General features: G+C 63.3%; 2 protein-coding genes across 2 annotated transcripts in view; one reads left to right on the top strand and one right to left on the bottom strand.

Annotated features, from left to right (window-relative positions):
- Positions 1-15,077, top strand: part of LOC107322892 (pyruvate carboxylase, mitochondrial) — a 24,267-nt gene extending 9,190 nt beyond the window's left edge. The window contains 15 exon segments of the mRNA XM_085520651.1: positions 547-665; position 859; positions 2,155-2,316; positions 3,551-3,733; positions 4,538-4,682; positions 5,095-5,184; positions 6,021-6,242; positions 7,390-7,546; positions 8,738-8,978; positions 9,555-9,804; positions 10,616-10,860; positions 11,320-11,499; positions 12,244-12,492; positions 12,764-12,904; positions 13,643-15,077. Of these exon segments, the coding sequence (XP_085376777.1) occupies positions 547-665; position 859; positions 2,155-2,316; positions 3,551-3,733; positions 4,538-4,682; positions 5,095-5,184; positions 6,021-6,242; positions 7,390-7,546; positions 8,738-8,978; positions 9,555-9,804; positions 10,616-10,860; positions 11,320-11,499; positions 12,244-12,492; positions 12,764-12,904; positions 13,643-13,891 (2,634 nt within the window). The 3' untranslated portion in view covers positions 13,892-15,077.
- Positions 14,530-19,525, bottom strand: LOC146757677 (putative transcription factor Ovo-like 1). Its single transcript, XM_085520652.1, has 4 exons — positions 19,426-19,525; positions 17,287-17,462; positions 16,394-16,649; positions 14,530-15,826 (listed from the first exon to the last, which is right to left on the bottom strand). The coding sequence occupies exons 1-4, from the start codon at positions 19,523-19,525 to the stop codon at positions 15,519-15,521; spliced, it is 840 nt and encodes a 279-aa protein (XP_085376778.1). The 3' UTR covers positions 14,530-15,518.

The raw sequence follows: 19,525 nt of genomic DNA, 5'->3' as shown, positions 1-19,525 counted from the left end.
GGCTGGGATGGGGGGCAGAGACCCCTAAGCGGGGGGGACAGGGGGGAAAGAGATCCCAAAGTGGGGGTTGTGGGGTTGGGATGGGATGGGGGGAAAGATGGGGATAATGGGGGGGGGGGAAGAGACCCCAAAGTGGGGGGGATGGCAGGGGAGGAGAGGGGGGGATTGAGATGGGGGGGGCTGAGGTGTGGGGTTGGGATGGGGGGGGGAGAGAGACCCCAATGTGGGGGTTGTGGGGTTGGGATGGGGGGGGGGGGGCAGAGCATTGTGTGGACCCCATCAGGAGCCCTAAAATAGGGGGGGGGAGTCCCCGTCCCTATTTGTGTCCCCTCCCCAACACTGAAGTTAATGGGGGGGGTTGGTAGGAGCCATAAAATAAGGGGGGGGTCCCTGTCCCTGTTTGTGGGTCCCCCTTTCCCGCATTGAAGTTAATTGGGGGGGGGTCCCCAGCCCTGTTTGTGTCCCCCCCCAACATTGAAGTTAATGGGGGGGGGGCCCATTTGTGTCCCCTCCCCAACACTGAAGTTAATGGGGGGGGGGTCTCAGGTGGGCTACGAGAACGCCGGGACCGTGGAGTTCCTGCTGGACCGGGATGGGAAACATTACTTCATTGAGGTCAATTCGAGGCTGCAGGTGGAGCACACCGTCACCGAGGAGATCACCGGGTATTCATGGGGGGGTCCCGGGGGGTCCCCATAAAGGTCTGCAGTGGGGCAGGGGATCATATGGGTGAGGATGGGGGGCTGGGGGTCCCAGGGGGGGGGTCCATGGGGGGAGACTTTGGGTTGGGATCCCTGGTGGGGGGTCCATGGGGAGAGACTTTGGGGGGAGGTCCCTGGAGGGGATCATTAGGGGGAGGGTCCCTGGGGGGGATCCATTGGGGGGGGCGGGCCTGGGGGGGTCGTTGGCAAGGGTCCCTGTGGGGGTCATTAGGGAGGGGGTCACTGGGGGGAGTCACTTGGGAGGGGGTTATTGGGGCGGGTGTCGTTGGGGGGGTCCCTGGGGGGGTCGTTGGGGAGGGGTCCCCATAAAGGCCTGCAGTGGGGCAGGGAGATGCTGATGGAGGGGGGGGGGGTCCCAGGGGGGGTCGTTGTGGGGGGTCATTATTGGGGGGGTCGCTGGGGAGGGGGTTCCCTGGGTGGGTCCCTGGGGGGAGACATTGGTGGGGGGGGGTCGTTGGGGAGCGGGGTCATTGGGGAAGTCGTGGGGGGTGGCCCCTGGAGGGATCAATGGGGGGTCCCTGAAGGGGGTCTTTAGGGGGGGTCCCTGGCGGGGGGGTCCCCATAAAGGCCTGCAGTGGGGCAGGGAGCTGCTGTGATGGGGATGCTCCCCATTGCTGATGGGGATCTCTAGTTGTGGGGGCTGCATTGAGCCCCCAGGATGGGTGATATGGGGTGGGGGGACACCCAGACCCCAATAAAGGGGGTCCATAGCCCCTGACATGGCCGGGGTCACCCAGACCCCAATGATGGGGGTCCATAGGGGTCCATAGCCCCTAACATGGCCGTGCCCCCCCCATCCCCCTCAGGATGGGTGATACGGGGTGGGGGGTCCTCCAGACCCCAATGAAGGGGGTTCATAGGGGTCCATAGCCCCTAACATGGCCGTGCCCCCCCCACCTACCTGCAGGGTGGACCCGGACCCCAGTGATGGGGGTCCATAGGGGTCCATAGCCCCTGACATTGCCGTGCCCCCCCCCCACCTCCCCAGGATGGGTGATATGGGGTGGGGGGTCACCCAGACCCCAATGAAGGGGGTCCATAGGGGTCCATAGCCCATAGGGGTCCATAGCCCCTGACATGGCTGGAGTCACCCAGACCCCAGTGATGGGGGTCCATAGGGGTCCATACCCCTGACATGGCCGTGCCCCCCCGCAGGGTGGACCCAGACCCCAATGAAGGGGGTCCATAGGGGTCCATAGCCCATAGGGGTCCATAGGGGTCCATAGGGGTCCATAGCCCATAGCCCCATAGGGGTCCATAGCCCATAGGGGTCCATAGCCCATAGGGGTCCATAGTCCATAGGGGTCCATAGGGGTCCATAGCCCATAGGGGTCCCTAGGGGTCCATAGGGGTCCATAGCCCATAGGGGTCCATAGGGGTCCATAGGGGTCCATAGGGGTCCATAGCCCTGACCCGGCCGTGCCCCCCGCAGGGTGGACTGGTGCAGGCGCAGCTGTTGGTGGCTGCGGGTCGGTCCCTGCCCGAACTGGGTCTGCAGCAGAACCGGATCCAGGTGAACGGCTGCGCCATTCAGTGCCGGGTCACCACCGAGGATCCGGCCCGGGGGTTCCAGCCCGACACCGGACGCATCGAGGTGGGGGGGATATGGGGGGCTGGGGGGATCTATGGGGAACTATGGGGTCTGTATGGGGAGCTATGGGGTCTGTGGGGGCTGTATGGGGACCTGTTGGGGTCTGTGGGGTCTGTATGGGGACCTGTTGGGGTCTGTATGGGGAGCTATTGGGGTCTGTATGGGGAGCTATGGGGTCTGTATGGGGAGCTATTGGGGTCTGTATGGGGAGCTATTGGGGTCTGTGGGGGGATCTATGGGATCTGTGGGGGCTGTATGGGGAGCCATTGGGGTTTGTGGGGTCTGTATGGGGACATATTGGGGTCTGTATGGGGATCGATTAGGGTCTGTATGGGGGACATATTGGGGTCTGTGGGGTATGTATGGGGACCTGTTGGGGTCTGTGGGGGCTGTATGGGGACTTACTGGGGTCTGTGGGATCTGTATGGGGAGCTACGGGGTCTGTGGGGGGGAACTGTTGGGGTCTGTGGGGTCCGCATGGGGACATACTGGGGTCTGAATGGGGACCGGTTGGGGTCTGTATGGGGATTTATTGGGGTCTGTATGAGGGAACTATTGGGGTCTCTATGGGGGAACTATTCGGGTCTGTGGGGTCTGTATGGGGATTTATTGGGGTCTGTATGGGGACATATTGGGGTCTGTATGGGGACCTGTTGGGGTCTGTGGGGTCTGTATGGGGGGCATCGAGGTGGGGTATGGGGGGGCAAACTATTGGGGTCTGTGGGGTCTGTATGGGGACCTATTGGGGTCTGTAGGGGCTGTATGGGGGGCATCGAGGTGGGATATGGGGGGGGAACTATTGGGGTCTGTGGGGTCTGTATGGGGACCTATTGGGGTCTGTATGGTTGGCCTGCTGGGGTCTGTATGGGGGTCCTGTTGGGGTCAGTGGGGTCTGTATGGGGTTCCCAGTTGCTGGTGTGATGCTGTCGGTGCCACAGGGTCCTCATAGGGGCCATAGGGGATGGGCTGCGGGTGTCATACCGCGTGCGGCCACAAGGGGGCGGTGTGGAGCCGGGTGGCCGCTATATGGGATTAATGGGGTCGGAGCCGGTTGGCCGCCCTATGGGATTAATGGGGTCGGAGCCGGGTGGCCGCTATATGGGATTAATGGGGTCGGAGCCGGGTGGCCGCCCTATGGGATTAATGGGGTCGGAGCCGGGTGGCCGCTATATGGGATTAATGGGGTCGGAGCCGGGTGGCCGCCCTATGGGATTAATGGGGTCGGCTCCTTCCGCAGGTGTTCCGCAGCGGGGAAGGGATGGGGATCCGCCTGGATGGAGCCTCGGCCTTCCAGGGTGCCCTGATCTCACCCCATTACGACTCGCTGCTGGTGAAGGTCATCGCTCACGGACCCGACCAACCCGCGGCGGCTGCAAAGATGAGCAGAGCGCTGGCTGAGTTCAGGATCCGGGGTGTAAAGGTGGGGGGCAACAGGGGGGAGCTGGGGGGCTGGGATGGGGGGGGATCCCAAAGTGAGGGGTGTGGGGTTGGGATGGGGCTCAGGGGGTGTAGAGACCCCAGAGTGGGAGGTGTGGGGTTGGGATGGGGGGCAGAGACCCCAAAGTGGGGTGTGTGGGGTTGGGATGGGGCTCAGGAGGGCGCAGAGATCCCAAAGGGGGAAGTGTGGGGTTGGGGGGGGTGGAGAGACCCCAAAGTGGGGGGTGTGGGGTTGGGATGGGGCTCAGGGGGATGCAGAGACCCCAGAGTGGGAGGTGTGGGGTTGGGATGGGGGGGGTGGAGAGACCCCAAAGGGGGGGGTGGGGGACTGGGATGGATGGGGGGGGTTGCAATGACCCCAAAGTGGGAGGTGTGGGGTTGGAATGGGGAGTGGGGGGGGAGAGAGACCCCAAAGTGGGTGTTGTGGGGCTGGGATGGGGGGGGAGTCCCCAAAGTGGGAGGTGTGGGCTTGGGATGGGGCTCAGGAGGGTGCAGAGATCCCAAAGGGGGAGGTGTGGGGTTGGGGGGGGTGGAGAGACCCCAAAGTGGGGGGGGTGTAGGGTTGGGATGGGGCTCAGGGGGGTGTAGAGACCCCAAAGTGGGGGGTGTGGGGTTGGGATGAGGCTCAGGGGGGTGCAGAGACCCTAGAATGGGAGGTGTGGGGTTGGGATGGGGGGGGGCAGAGACGTGGGGCTGGGATGGGGCTGTGGGGCAGAGATGTGGGGCTGGGATGGGGCTGTGGGGCAGAGATGTGGGGCTGGGATGGCTCACGGCATTTCCATTGCAGACCAACATCCCCTTCCTGCAGAACGTCCTGGCTCATCCCCAGTTCCTGGGGGGGGCCGTGGACACTCAGTTCATTGATGAGAACCCGGAACTGTTCCATCTCCGGCCCAGTCAGAACCGGGCCCAGAAGTTGCTCCACTACCTGGGTGGGGGTCCCGAGGGATGGCTTGAATGGGGGGGGGTCTTAAAGGGGGTATGGGGGTCTCGGAGGGGGCAGGGGGGTCTTAAAGGGGGCAGGGGGGATCTTGGAGGGGGCGGGGGGGTCAGGGAAGGAGCAGAGGGGGTCTTGGAGGAGGCGGGGTGTCTTGGAAGTAGGGGGGTCTTGGAGGGGGCAGGTGGGGTGTTGGAAGGGGCAGGGGGGGTCTAGGAGGGTGTGGGGGGGGCATTAAAGGGGGTAAGGGGGGTCTTAAAGGGGGCAGGGGGGGTCTAGGAGGGGGTATTGGGGGGTCTTTAAGGGCGCGGGGGGGGGTCTTGAGGTGGTCTGGGAGGTGGGGGGGGGGATCATTGGGGGTCCCTGGGGATCAGGACACTGACCTTGTGCCCCCCCCCTCGTTCCAGGCCATGTGATGGTGAACGGCCCCAGCACCCCCCTCCCCGTGAAGGCCAAAGCAGCGCTGGTGGAACCGGTGCCCCCCCCAGTGCCAATGGGTGAGTGAGTGGGGGGGTTTTGGGTTCTATGGGATCCTCTGGGGGGGGCAGAGGAGAATGTGGGGCTCTCTTCTAGGTGGGGGGGGCTTGGGGAGTGGGGGGGGGGGATGGAGGGATGTGGGTGGGGGGTTGGGGTGGGTTGGTGGGATGGGGGGGGGTGATGAGGGGGTGGGGGGGGCTGAGGGGATGTGGGTGGGGGTTGGAGGGGGGGGCTGAGTGGATGGGGGGGGTTGGAGGGGTGGGAGAGCTGAGGGGTTGGAGGGGGGGTTGGAGGGATATGGGGGGCTTGAGGGAGTGGGGAGGGGTGGAGAGATGTGGGGGGGGTTGTGGGGATATTAGGGGGTGGGTGGGCTTGGGGGGGTGGGGGGATACTAGGGGGTGGGGGGGGTATTATGGGGTGGGAGAGATATTAGGGTGTGGGGGGGGTGGGGGGGATATTAGGGGGCAGGAGGGCTTGGGGTGGGGGGGGTATTAGAGTGTAATAAGGGGTAAGGAGTAATAAGGGGTGGGGGTCTTGGGGTGGCTGGAGTGATATTAGGGGCAGGGGGGCTTGGGGGGAGTTGGGGGTGTATTAGAGGACAGGGGGGGCGGGGGGGGATATTAGGGGGTGGGAGGAGTTGGGGGGGTATTATGGGGTGGGGGGGTATTATGGGGTGGGGGGTACTAGAGGGTGGGGTGGATATTAGAGGGTGAGGGGGTATTATGGGTTGGGGGGGGTGAGGGGAATATTGGGGGGTGGGAGGGCTTGGGGTGGCTGTAGTGATATTAGGGGCAGGAGGTGCTTGTGGGGGGGCTCTGTGGTCACCATGTCCCCCCTTAACCCCCCCCTTCCCCAGGCCCCCCCCCCTCTGGTCTGCGCTCGGTGCTGCAGCGTGACGGTCCGTCGGGGTTTGCTCGAGCCCTACGGGCCCATCAGGGGCTGCTGCTGACCGACACCACGTTCCGGGACGCACATCAATCCCTATTGGCCACACGGGTCCGGAGCCGGGACCTGGCCCGGATCGCTCCGTTCGTGGCTCATTCGCTCAGCGGGCTCTGCAGCATGGAGACGTGGGGCGGTGAGACGGGGGGCGGGGCTAAAAGGGGGCGGGGCTTATGGAGGGGGCGGGGCTAAGGAAGATGGAGGGCTTAGGGACAGGGGGCGGGGCTTAGGGAGATAGGGGCGGGGCTTAGGGGCGGGGGGCGGGGCTTCAAGAGAATGGGCGGGGCTTGGGTATATAGCAGTATTTCACGGTGGGCGGGGCTAAAGGGGGCGGGGCTTCACTGTGTTGTGGTATTGGTGCAAGGATTTGGAGGGGCGGGGCTAAAAGGGGCGGGGCTTCACAGTGCTGTGCTCATTGGTGCAGGGATTTGGAGGGGCGGGGCTAAAGGGGGCGGGGCTTCACAGTGCTGTGCTCATTGGTGCAGGGCGTCGAGGGGCGGGGCTAAAGGGGGCGGGGTTTCAAAGTTCTGTGCTCATTGGTGCGGGGCTTTTGAGGGGCGGGGCTAAAGGGGGCGGGATTTCAAAGTTCTGTGCTCATTGGTGCGGGGATTTGGAGGGGCGGAGCTAAAGGGGGCGGAGCTTCACAGTGCTGTGCTGGTGGGGGCGGGGCTTTTGGATGTGGACGGGGCTAAAGGGGGCGGGGCTTCACAGTGCTGTGCTCATTGGTGAGGGGCTTTTGAGGGGCGGGGCTAAAGGGGGCGGGGTTTCCAAGTTCTGTGCTCATTGGTGCAAGGATTTGGAGGGGCGGGGCTAAAGGAGGCGGGGCTTCACGGTGTGCTGTACACGTAGGGGCGGGGCTTTGGAGGGGCGGAGCTAAAGGGGGCGGGGCTTCACAGTGCTGTGCTATTGGTGCAAGGATTTTGAGGGGCGGGGCTAAAGGGGGCGGGGCTTCACAGTGCTGTGCTTATTGGTGCAGGGCGTCGGAGGGGCGGAGCTAAAGGGGGCGGGGCTTTGGATGGGGCGGGGCTAAAGGGGGTGGAGCTTCACTATGCTGTGCTCATTGGGAGGGGCTTAAAAGGGGGCGGGGCTTAATAAGATGACATCTATATGGGGCGGGGCTTGGGTGGGGGCGGGGCTTTGTGGAGGAGGGTTAGAAGCAGAGGGGTGAAGGGGGCGGGGGGATGGACACAAAGGGGGCGGGGGGATGAACACAAAGAGGGAGGGGCTTGCACTAGGGGGAGGGGCTTGTATGTAAATCCAGGCTGCTGCTGCTGGCCCTGCAGGTGCCACCTTCGACGTCGCCATGCGCTTCTTGCACGAGTGCCCCTGGGAGCGGCTGCGGGAGCTGCGGCGCTTGGTGCCCAACATCCCTTTCCAGATGCTGCTGAGGGGGGCCAACGCTGTTGGTTACACCAACTACCCTGATAACGTCATCTACCGGTGTGGGGCTGGGGGGGAAAACGGGTCCTGGGGTGGGAACCAGGTTCTGGTGGGGGGATCTGAGTCCCGGGGGTTGATCCGGGCCCTGGGGCGTGGATCTGGGTCCTGGGAGGGCGATCCTGGTCCAAGGGGGTGGGATCTGGGTCCTGGGGGGAAGTTCCAGGTCTTGGGGGATGGATTCGGGTCCTGGGGGGAGATCTGGGTCCAAAGGGGAGGGATCTGGGTCCCAGGGGGGTGGAACCAGGTTCTGGGGGGGGGATCTGGGTCCTGGGGGGAATCTGGGTCCTGGGGGTTGGATCTGGGTCTTGGGAGGGCGATCCTGGTCCAAGGGGGGGGGATCTGGGTCCTTGGGGGAAGATCCAGGTCATGGGGGGGAACTGGATCCTGGGGGAGGATCTGGATCCAAGGGGGGAAGATCCAGGTCCTGGGGGGGGATCTGGGTCCTGGGGGGTGGATTTGGGTCCTGGGGGGAACCAGGTTCTGGGGGAGGGGATCTGGGTCCAAGGTGGAGAACTGGGTCTTGTGGGGGGGAACTGGGTCCTGGAGTATGGATCCGGGTGCTGGGGGGTGGATCTGGGTCCTGGGGGGGGGATCTGGGTTCTGGGGGGTGATCCGGGTCCAAGGGGGGAAGATCTGGGACCTGGGGGAGGGGATCTGGGTCCTTGGGGGGGATCCAGGTTCTGGGGTATGGATCTGGGTCCTGGGTGGGGGATCTGGGTCCTGGGGGCCTTAATGAGGGTGTAGGAGGTGATGGAGGGGATCCCTGGAGAAGATGGGGAATGGATTCTGGTGGGCCAGGAGAAGGGAATGGGGGTCATGGGGGTTTGGGGTCAACTTGTGGGGCTGATTGGGGGATCTGAAGGGGTGGGGGTGAGTTTGGGGGCTCATGGGGATATGGGGAAGATGAGGGGAGGTGGAGGATTTGGGGGCGTGGGAGTTGATGGGAGAAAATGGGTTTTAGGAGGGATGTGGGAACTGAATGGGATTTAGGGGGTGTAGAGGAGTATGGGGACATCATGGGGGATATAGGGGATACAAGAGAACGTGGAGGCCCATAGGGACGAGGGGACACCAGGAACATGGCAGGATATGGGAAGACAGTAGAATATGGATGTGATGGTGGAACATGGATGGTGGATGGAGGGTTCAGGGCAGGATGGGGGGGGGCTCATCCCCAAACATCCCTTTTAGGTTCTGCGAGGTGGCTGCAGCCAATGGGATGGACATCTTCCGTATCTTCGATGCTCTCAATTACCTGCCCAACCTGCTGCTGGGGGTGGAGGCCGTGGGCCGGGCTGGGGCTGTAGTGGAAGCTGCACTGTCCTACACCGGGGACGTGGCTGACCCTACACGTACCAAGTACAGCCTGGACTATTACCTGGGGCTGGCCAAAGAGCTGGTGGCTGCTGGCACCCACATCCTATGCATTAAGGTGGGAGATGAGGGGGGTATGGAGGGGTTCTAAAGGATGGGGAGGGGATCTTGGGGGACTGGGAGTGGGGATTGAGGATCATGGGGGGCTTGGGATGGGGGATTGGGGGCTGGGAGTGGAGATTGGGGGTCCTGGGGGGGGGTGGAATGGGGAATTAGGGAGATGAAGCTGAGGGGTCCTGAGGGGGTTGGAATGGGGAATTAGGGGAGAATTGGGGAGAAGAAAAGGAAGCTGAGGGTCCTGAGGGGTTGGAATGGGGAACTAGGGAGATGAAGCTGGGGGTCCTGAGGGCTTGGAATGGAGGAATTAGGGGGTCGGGGGGGAAGAAAGGGAAGCTGGGGGGTCCTAAGGGGTTGGAATGGGGAACTAGGGGGCTTGGGGAAAAGCTGGGGGTCCTGAGGGGTTGGAATGGGGGAATTAGGGAGATGAAGCTGGGGGTCCTGACAGCTTGTAATGGGTCCCGGCCCTGGGCTCTGGACCTCCCCCCACTCCTATGTTTCGTTGCGGTCGAGCTGCTCCAAGGGCCATTTGTTCCCCACCCCCCCTTAACGGGGTCCCATTGCTGCCCCCCCCCAGGACATGGCAGGGCTGCTGACCCCTGCGGCCGCCCGTCTATTGGTGGGGTCTTTACGGGATCGCTTCCCCGACGTCCCCATCCACCTTCACACCCACGACACGGCCGGGGCCGCCATCGCCACCCTCCTGGCAGCCGCCAACGCCGGCGCCGACGTGGTGGACGTGGCCGTGGACGCCATGTCTGGGATGACATCGCAGCCCAGTATGGGAGCGTTGGTGGCCTGCGCTCGTGGGACCCCCCTGGATACAGGTATGGGGGTCCTGGGGGGGCACTGCAGTCAGGGTGGGGGTGATGGGCCACCACCACAATGGCCCCGGTGCTGTGTTTGTGGTGCTGATGTGATGCTTGGAGCAATGGCCACCATCATCTCCGCCATCTTGGCAATGGCTTGGAGCAACGTCACCATGGCCACCATTGCCTCCCCCATCTTGGCAATGTCATGGTGCAGCCCCCAGCCATGGTGGTCCCTAGACATGATGGTTCCCAGCCATGGTTGCCCCAGTTGTGGTGATTCCCATCAGTAATGGTCCCCAGCCGTGGTGGTCCCCAGCTGTAATGGTCCCCAGCTGTAGGGGTCCCCAGCCATAGTGGTTCTCAGCCGTGGTGGTCCCCAGCTGTAATGGTCCCCAGCCATGGTGGTTCCTAGACATGATGGTTCCCAGCCATGGTGGTCCCTAGACATGATGGTTCCCAGCCGTGGTTGCCCCCAGCTATGGTGGTTCCCAGCTGTAGTGGTCCCCAGCCGTGATGGTCCCCAGCCGTGGTGGTCCCTATACATGGTGGTCCCCAGCTGTAATGGTTCCCAGCCATGGTTGCCCCCAGCCATGGTGGTCCCCAGCCGGGGTGGTCCCCAGCCGGGGTGGTCCCCAGCCATGGTGGTTCCCAGCCGTGGTGGTCCCCAGCCGTAGTGGTCCCCAGCTGTAGTGGTCCCCAGCCGTAGTGGTCCCTAGACATGGTGGTCCCTAGACATGGTGGTCCCCAGCCGGGGTGGTCCCCAGCCATGGTGGTCCCCAGCCCTGGTGGTCCATCACCACCCACGTGTCCCCTTCCCCATCCGCAGGCATTGCCTTGGAGCGGGTCTTTGAGTACAGTGAGTACTGGGAGGGGGCACGGGGGCTCTACGCTGCCTTTGACTGCACGGCCACCATGAAATCCGGCAACGCCGACGTCTATGAGAACGAGATCCCTGGGGGGCAATACACCAACCTGCACTTCCAGGCCCACGCCATGGGGCTGGGGCATAAGTTCAAGGAGGTCAAGAAGGCCTACGCTGAGGCCAACAAGCTCCTCGGGGACCTCATCAAGGTGAGGGGGGTGGGGGGGGACATCATCAAGGTGAGGGTAGGGGGGGGGGGACATCATCAAGGTGAGGGTGGTGGGGACCTCATCAAGGTGAGAGTGGTGAGACCTTATCAAGGTGAGAGTGGTGGTGGGGACCTCATCAAGGTGGGGGTGGTGGTGGGGGGACATCATCAAGGTGAGGGTAGGGGGGGGGGAACATCATCAAGGTGAGGGTGGTGGGGACCTCATCAAGGTGAGAGTGGTGGGACCTCATCAAGGTGAGGGGGGTGGGGGGGGGCAATCATCAGGGTGAGGGTGGGGGGGTGGCTGTAGGGTGGGCTTTGTGGGGTGGGCTGCCTCCATAGGATGATGTCTATAGGATGATGCCTATGGGATGCTCCCATCACGACCATTCAGCTTTGGCAAGGGGTGATTCCCATGCAGTGATGCTGAGGCTGTTATTTTTTGGGGGGGGGGCAATAGGTGACGCCCTCATCGAAGGTGGTGGGAGACCTGGCCCAGTTCATGGTGCAGAATGGGCTGTCCCGGGAGGAGGCAGAGGCACGGGCAGATGAGCTCTCCTTTCCACTCTCCGTCGTTGAGTTCCTGCAAGGCTACATTGGGACCCCCCCGGGGGGCTTCCCTGAGCCCTTCCGCTCCAAGGTAGGGGGGCTGATGGGGGTAGGGGGGGGGCTGATGGGGGTAATGGGGGTAATGGGGGGGGCTGATGGGGGTAGGGGGGGCTGATGGGGGTAGTGGGGGTAATGGGGGTAATGGCGGCTGATGGGGGTAATGGGGGGTTGATGGGGGTAATGGGGGGTAATGGGGGTGGTGGGAGGCTGATGGGGGTAATGGGGGGGCTGGTGGGGGTAATGGGGGTGATGGGGGTAGGGGGAGGTTGATGGGGGTAATGGTGGGGTGATGGGGGTAATGGGGGGGGCTGATGGGGTAATGGGGGTTGATGGGGTAATGGGGGTTGATGGGGGTAATGGGGGGGTGATGGGGTAATGGGGGTAATGGGGGGGGCTGATGGGGTAATGGGGGTTGATGGGTTTAATGGGGAGGCTGATGGGGGTAATGGGGGGTGATGGGGTAATGGGGGAAATGGGGGGGGCTGATGGGGGTAATGGGGGGCTGATGGGGGTGGGGGGGGCTGATGGGGGTAGGGGGGGCTGATGGGGGTGATGGGGGGTGATGGGGGTAATGGGGGTAATGGGGGTAGGGGGGGGCTGATGTGTGTAATGGGGGGGTGATGGGGTGATGGGGGGGGTTGATGGGGGTAATGGGGGGGTGATGGGGGTGGGGGTGTTGGTTGCCATGGTTGCTATGGCTGGTTGCTATGGCTGGTTGTTATGGCTGGTTACCATGGCTCCCATCACCATAGCAACCTCAGCATCCCTTCCTCAGGTGCTGAAGGACCTTCCACGCGTTGAAGGGCGCCCGGGGGCTTCTCTGCCCCCCCTGGACTTCGATGCCCTGAGCCAGGAGTTGGGGGCACGCGATGGGGCCCCCCCCAGCCCCGAAGATCTGCTCTCGGCTGCTCTGTACCCCAAAGTTTACGCTGAATTCCGGGACTTCACCTCCAATTTCGGCCCCGTTTCATGTCTGGGAACCCGGCTCTTCTTGGAGGGACCCACCATTGCTGAGGAGTTTGAGGTGGGCAATGGGGGTGGAAAGGTGGGGGGGCTGGGTGGGCAATGGGGGGGAAAGGGGGGGTGGCTGATGTTTATAGGTGGGAAGGGGCTGATTTGACCCCAAGGGGGTGGGGTTTATTTGGGGGCTGAGGGCTCCTGGTGGTGGGGAGGGGCTTGCAGTGGCATTGGGGGGGGGCTTCAGTCCTTATCCGCACACCTGGACGTTCACTTTGGCCTTGCACACCTTGCACACCTTGCACACCTTGCACACCTTGCACACTTTGCACGTGCAGGTGGAGCTGGAGAGGGGGAAGACGCTGCACATCAAAGCTCTGGCGCTGGGGGATCTGAACGCCGCGGGGCAGCGCGAGGTTTTCTTTGAGCTCAATGGGCAGCTGCGCTCCATCCTTGTCAAGGACACCCAGGCCTTAAAGGTAGGGGGGGATGGAGGGGGGTGGAGGGGGATGGGGCCATTTGGGGGGATGGAGAGGGGGTTGGGGGTACGTGGGGTTGGTTGGGAGGGATATAAAGGGAGACAGAGGGGGTTGGGATGTGATGGGGACCATGGAGGGGGGTTTGTGGGGACATGGGGGGCTGAAGGGACTTTAGGGTGTCCTGGATGGTCTCTAAGGGCTGCTGTAAGGAAAGGCATCATGTGGTTGGGACCACTGGGGGTCCTGGGTGATGCTGAGAAGGGGAGATTGTGGATATCCTGAGGGGGTATGGGGCTATTTGGGGGGATGGAGAGGGGTTTGGGGGCACGTGGTGTTGGTTGGGAGGGATATAAAGGGAGACAGAGGGGTTGGGATGTGATGGGGGTTCCTGTGGATGATGGGGGGGGGGTTGTGGGGACATGGGGGGGCTGTAGGGACTTTAGGGTGTCCTGGGTGATCTCTAAGGGCTGCTGTAAGGAAAGGCATCATGTGGTTGAGACCACTGGGGGTCCTGGGTGATGCTGAGAAGGGGAGGTTGTGGACATCATGAGGGGGGTCTGGGGCCATTGGGGGGATGGAGAGGGGTTTGGGAATATGTAGTGTTGGTTGGGAGGGATATAAAGGGAGACAGAGGGGGTTGGGATGTGATGGGGACCATGGAGGGGGGTTGTGGGGATATGGGGGGGCTTCAGGGTCTGTTCTGCATGGTTCAAAGGGTAATTTGCTGCCCCCCCCCAGGAGATGCACGTGCACCCCAAGGCAGACCGCTCAGCCAAGGGCCAGGTTGGAGCCCCCATGCCAGGGGAGGTGGTGGAGGTGAGGGTGAAGGAGGGGGATGCAGTGGAGAAAGGAGCCCCTCTGTGTGTATTGAGCGCCATGAAGATGGAGACGGTGGTGACGGCGCCCAGGGGGGGAACAGTCAAACGCATCCACGTGCGGCCTGGGATGAGCCTGGAGGGGGACGACCTCATTGCTGAGATAGAGTAGGGGGGGGGGCAACCACTAACCCCCCCCATAGACCCTCACACATCTCCCTCCCCTCCCCCCCCCTTCATACAGCCCCTGGCACTTTAAGAATCCCCCCCCATGTCTCTGGAGTTGATGCAGGTTTGGGGTTGCCCTCCCCCTTTACCCCCCCCCCCCAGGAGGATTAGGGCTCTTGGGTGGGGGGCTCATCTCATTTTAGGGGGTTTGTCCCATTTTTCACCCTGTTTCTGGGGTGTCCACCCCATTTTTTGTGAAGTTCATCCCCTCATTTTGGGGTAATGACCCCCCCCCCCCTTATAGGGGCGCGTCACTGTATTTTATACTGGGGGGGTGCACCCCATTTAGAGGGAGCTTTCATGGATCATTCCTCTGGGGGGGGGGCGCATCCTCACCCCAGTTCTGTGAGCATTTGACCCCCTTCTATGGGGGAAAATCCACCCATTTCAAGGTGGAGGATTCACCTCTTTTAGGGCATCTTTGCCCTAAAATTCACCCTTTGGGGGGGGGGAATCTCATCCCCGTCGCACTCTTCACTTTATTTCTTCTTGGGGGGGGGCTGCACCTAATCTAGAGATCTTTAACACATTGATAAGGGGGATGCTTCACCTTTTGGGGGGGGCTCCTAGTATACTAGTATACCCCCCCCCCCTCCAACCTTAGCTGGTAGGTGGGGGTTAGACTTAGATTCCCCCCCCCATTAATTTAACCCCTCCCTTCTTACTTTAACCCCCCCCTTCTTACTTTAAACCCTCCCCCCCCATTACTTTAACCCTGCCCTGGAAATGTGGGGAGGGGGTGTGCCCTGCCATGCTGCCTTAAAGGGGAAGCAGCGCTTTCTGGAGGGGGGGAGCCGACACCCCACCCCCCCTCAGCTGTTGCTGCCCCAGATGTTGATGCCAAACACCCTCCCTTCAAACCTCTCTGGATCTGGGGAGTGGGAGCACATCGATTTGGGGGGGGGGGGGGGGGGAAGGTTTACCATGTACAGAGTCTGTGACCAAAGGCTGGGAAAGGACTGGAATTAGGAGTGAGGGTCGTCATCCCCCCCCCCTCCTCCATGGGAACAAACCTGGAAGGCTGGAAGGGAGGGGGGAAGGAAGGGGGGGGGGCTCACCCTGTTGCCCCCACCCCGTGTGCCCTCCCCATCGGCCCCCCCAGAGCGGAGGGCAATAAAGACTGGACTAACTGCCTTGTCTTAAAGCCTTTTGGGGGGGGGGGACGATGGGGAGGGGGTTACAAAGGCTATAGGGGGTCCTCACCTTCCCCCCTTCCCCCCGTGCTGGGAGGTGTCCTATCTCGCGAGGACCCCTTAGAACGGCCGGGAGGCTCTCGATGAGCACGGAAAGCTTTATGGAGTGGGGGGCTGAGGGGTCCTTCCCCATCACACAGCACCTGCCCACTCCCCATTATAGAGCACCATAGGGGAGGGGGAAAGGGGAGGGGGCAGAGCAGGGGGCGGGGCCTGCCTGAGGGATGGGCGGGGCTTCGGCGTGGGGGCGGGGCTTGTGCTGGGCAGAGCCAATGTCCGGTGGGGGGCGTGGCCTGTTGGGGCGAAATGGGCGGAGCTTGGAGCCACAAGGGGCGTGGGCTGAGCCTCGGGGGGGCGTGGCCAAGGCTCCACGTGTCCCTATGGGGGAGGCAGCATTCGGGGCGCCATGGGGGGCTGGGGGCGGGGTTGGGGGGCGGCGGCTGCGGCCGCTTTCCGTGCCAGCTTAGCGAGGAGGGGGCTGTGGGGATGGCGCTGGCGGAGATGGGCCAGGTGGGCGTCCTGGCTGTCCGCCGTCCCCCCGCATTCCTCGCAGACGTAAAGCTTGGCTCTCCGCTCTTTGTAAGCGTAGCGTTGAGCCACGCCGTGGATCTTCTTCAGGTGGGATTCCAACGAGCAGCGCTGCGTGAAGGCTTTCTCGCATAGGCTGCACTTATAGGGACGGACACCTGCGGACGGGGGGGGTGGGTCCGATCAGCACCGCCTTTACCGCTCCCATCTCCAGCCAATTAGACTCGGCCCAGCCCGGCCCGGTTCGACCCGGCCCAGCCCACACCACCCCCCCCAGGCCCGGCCAGGTCCACCCCCACCCCGGCCCGGTTCGACCCGGACCAGCCCACACCCCCCCCCGGTCCGGCCCGGTCCACCCCCCCCCCCGGCCCGGTTCGTCTCGGTTCGACCCGGCTCACCAACCTCCCCCCCCGGCCTGGCCCACCCCCTCGGCCCGGCCCGGCTCGGCCCGGTTCGACCCGGCCCGGCCCACACCCCCCTCCAGGCTCGGCCCAGTCCCCCCCGGCCCGGCCCGGTCCACGCCCACTCCGGCCCGGTTCGGCCTGGATCGACCCGGCCCACCCCCCCCCCACTGACCCATATGGATGCGGTTCGGCCCGGTTCGACCCGGCTCACCACCCCCCACCCCGGCCTGGCCCCCCCCCCCCCCCACCGGCCTGGCCCACCCCCTTGGCCCGGCCCGATTCGGCCCGGTTCGACCCGCCCCCCCCCCCCCCCCCACTGACCCGTATGGGTGCGAACGTGGCGCTTGAGGTCGAAGGTATCGTTGAATCCCTTCCCGCAGTAGGGACACAGATGCCGTTTCACTTCGCTGTGACACTTGAGGTGCCGGTTCAGCATCCGCTGGAAGCCGAAGCTCTTCTGGCACACGGGACAAGAGAACAACTCGCCCCCCCCCGAAGAGACCCCCCCCGGGACGGGGATACCTCCGGCTATGGGCACCACCACGGGGAGGGAGGCTCCGATGGGGCCTGGGGGGATCTGGAAGCAAATAAAGGGGGGGGGGCATTGAGGGGAACCCCCAGACTTGGGGATCCCCCCCCACCCACCAAGTCATGGGGACCTCCAATCACAGGGACCCCCCCCCCCAGTCACAGGGACCGGCCCCCCCACCTCTAATCACAGGGACCCCCCCCCCAATCACAGGGACCCCCCCCCCCAATCACAGGGACCGGCCCCCCCACCCCCAATCACAAGGACCCCCCCCCCAATCACAGGGACCCCCCCCCCAATCGCAGGGACCGGCCCCCCCACCCCCAATCGCAGGGACCCTCTGTCACCAGGAACCACCAGTCATGGGCATCCCCCTCCCCCCCAATAGGGAACCCCCCCGCCCTCCAATGGTGGCTGCTGCCCTCCAACGATGAAGCCCCCCCCCAAACATAGGGACTCCTGATCAGGGAGCTCATAGAATCACCCCCTTCCCCCCTCACCATTTATGGGGTCCCTTTCCACTTATTGTGCCTTCCCCAATCACGAGGACCCCCCAATCCCCCCCATCCCCCATTCTGGGTACCATCCCTCCCCACCCCAGCCCCCATTCTGGGTACCTTCCCTTCCCCCCCACGCTTCAGACCCTCCACTTCCATACACCCCCCCCCCCCCCCTCCAGCCTTACCTTCCCTTTGGAGTGCAGGAAGGAGCCGTGTGGGGCATGGGAAGGGGTGGGGGGCAGCGGGGCCGGGCTGAAGGTCCCCCCCCGTAGTGTCATATCCAGGGGGGAAACGGGGGATGTGGGGGCTTCTGCCACTGCTGGTTCAGGATCCCTGCGTAGGGGGCAGCCCCCCAGGCAAACTGGGGGGGGGGGGAGGGGACAGGTCAGGGGGGTGGGTCCTGGACCCAACCTTAGACACAGCACCAACCCCCCCCATCAGAATTGGGACTATCCAGTGGGGAATTGAAGCAGCTCCTAAATGGAGACCCTCAATTGAACACTGCCTAAATGGGGACCCTCAATAAGCAGCCCCTAAATAGAGACCCTCAATTGAACACTGCCTAAATGGGGACCCTCAATAAGCAGCCCCTAAATGGAGACCCTCAATTGAACACTGCCTAAATGGGGACCCTCATTAAGCAGCCCCTATATGGAGATCCTCAATTGAAGGCTCCCCCCTAAATGGAGACCCTCAATTGAACACTCCCTAAATGGGACCCTCAATAAGCAGCCCCTAAATGGAGACCCTCAATTGAACACTCCCTAAATGGGACCCTCAATAAGCAGCCCCTATATGGGGACTCAATTGAACACCCCCTAAATGGGACCCTCAATAAGCAGCCCCTAAATGGAGACCCTCAATAAGCAGCCCCTAAATGGAGACCCTCAACTGAAGGCTCCCTAATGGGGACCCTCAATAAGCCCCCCCTAAACAGAGACCCTCTGAACACCCCACAAATGAGACAACCCCCCAAATAGCGAACACCCTTATGAGTCCCTATCAATGGACCCTCTACAAATGGGGACCCCCAGATGGGACCCCCGAGCAGGGACTCTCCAATTGAAGACCTCTAATCCCACCTGCCAACTGAGCCCCCCCCCACCCACATTTCCAGTCCGAGCCCCCCCCCCTCTCTCATTTCCCCCCTCCTCCACCCCGGCTGCACCGGGGTCCCCCAACTGGTTGGGCAGCTCCAGCTGTGGCGCCCCAAATTATGGGGTTCAGGAGGGTGTGGGCCCTGAGGGGGGTGGGTGGGGGGAAAGGAGCAATGCCAGCTCCTCCCCTGGGGGCCCGGCAGGGACACGGGCATCCTGCTGTCCCCCATGGTGTCCCCTTGCTCCCTAAGGGACTGATGTGCTTGAAGACCCCCCAGCCTTCCCCCATATCCCACCCCAAAGTTGTCTAATGACCCCCATGTCCCCTAATGACCCCCATGTCCCCTAATGACCCCCATGTCCCCTAATGACCCCCCATGTCCCCTTCCTTGTGCCACATATCCCATCTCACTCACCATCCCATGTCTCCCCTTCTTGTTCACCCCCCCCCTCAGCCTTCCACCTCCGTGTCCTGTTATCACTAACCTTAACCCTAACTCTAACCCTAACCCTAACCCCCATCCTATTACCTGGGTACCCCATTTCCCCCCCCCCCCCCACCTCCCAGGACTCCATGTTCCCCTTCAGGTTTGTGCCCCCCCCCCCCCCCCCATGTACTCATGTGTCCCCCCCTCGGGGCAGGGATGGGTAGGGGTGGGTGGTGACCGCGTGGCTTCAGCCCCACCTGGGAGGGGTTGTGCCCTGGGCCTGTCATTAGGGGGTTAATCACCACCCAACGCTTGTTTTGGTGTTTGGATGGGGGGGGGGGGGGGGGGACGGTGGTGGTAGGGACAGGGATTAAACAGGGGCCCCCAAAAACTCAGTCCCCTCTGGGTCTCACTCCCCCCATTACCTGAGTGCCATCCCCATCACCTGGATCCCTCCCAAACCCTGTGTCCCCCCACATCATATTGGTGCCCCCTCCCCATCACCTGGGTGCCCCCCCTACATCACCTGGGTGCCCTCCACCTTCCCCCTCCCCACCTCCCCCCCTCCCCCCCCTCCCACATCACATCAGTGCCTCCCCCCACATCACATTGGTGCCCCCCCCACATCACCTGGATGCCCCCCCCACATCACCTGGGTGCCCTCCACCTTCCCCCTCCCCACCTCCCCCACATCACATTAGTGCCCCCCCCATCACATTGGTGCCCCCCTCCCACCTCACCTGGGTGCCCCCACCTCCCCCCTTCCCCCCCCCCCCCCCCCAGGCCTTTCCCCACGTACTGGGGACGTAGATCTCGGCTCTCTGCTCATCGGGCAGCTCGCTCCAGTTGCGTTTGGCCGTGGCTATGCATGGTTTCTTCACCAGGAAGGCACGTGGCAT

This window comes from Coturnix japonica, chromosome 20 (assembly GCF_054131305.1).
Source record: "Coturnix japonica strain WE chromosome 20, WE-NBRP24, whole genome shotgun sequence".
NCBI classification, from domain to species: Eukaryota; Metazoa; Chordata; class Aves; order Galliformes; family Phasianidae; genus Coturnix; species Coturnix japonica.
The sequence above is the reverse complement of the archived record's forward strand: the minus strand, read 5'-3'. Positions and strand labels throughout refer to the sequence as shown.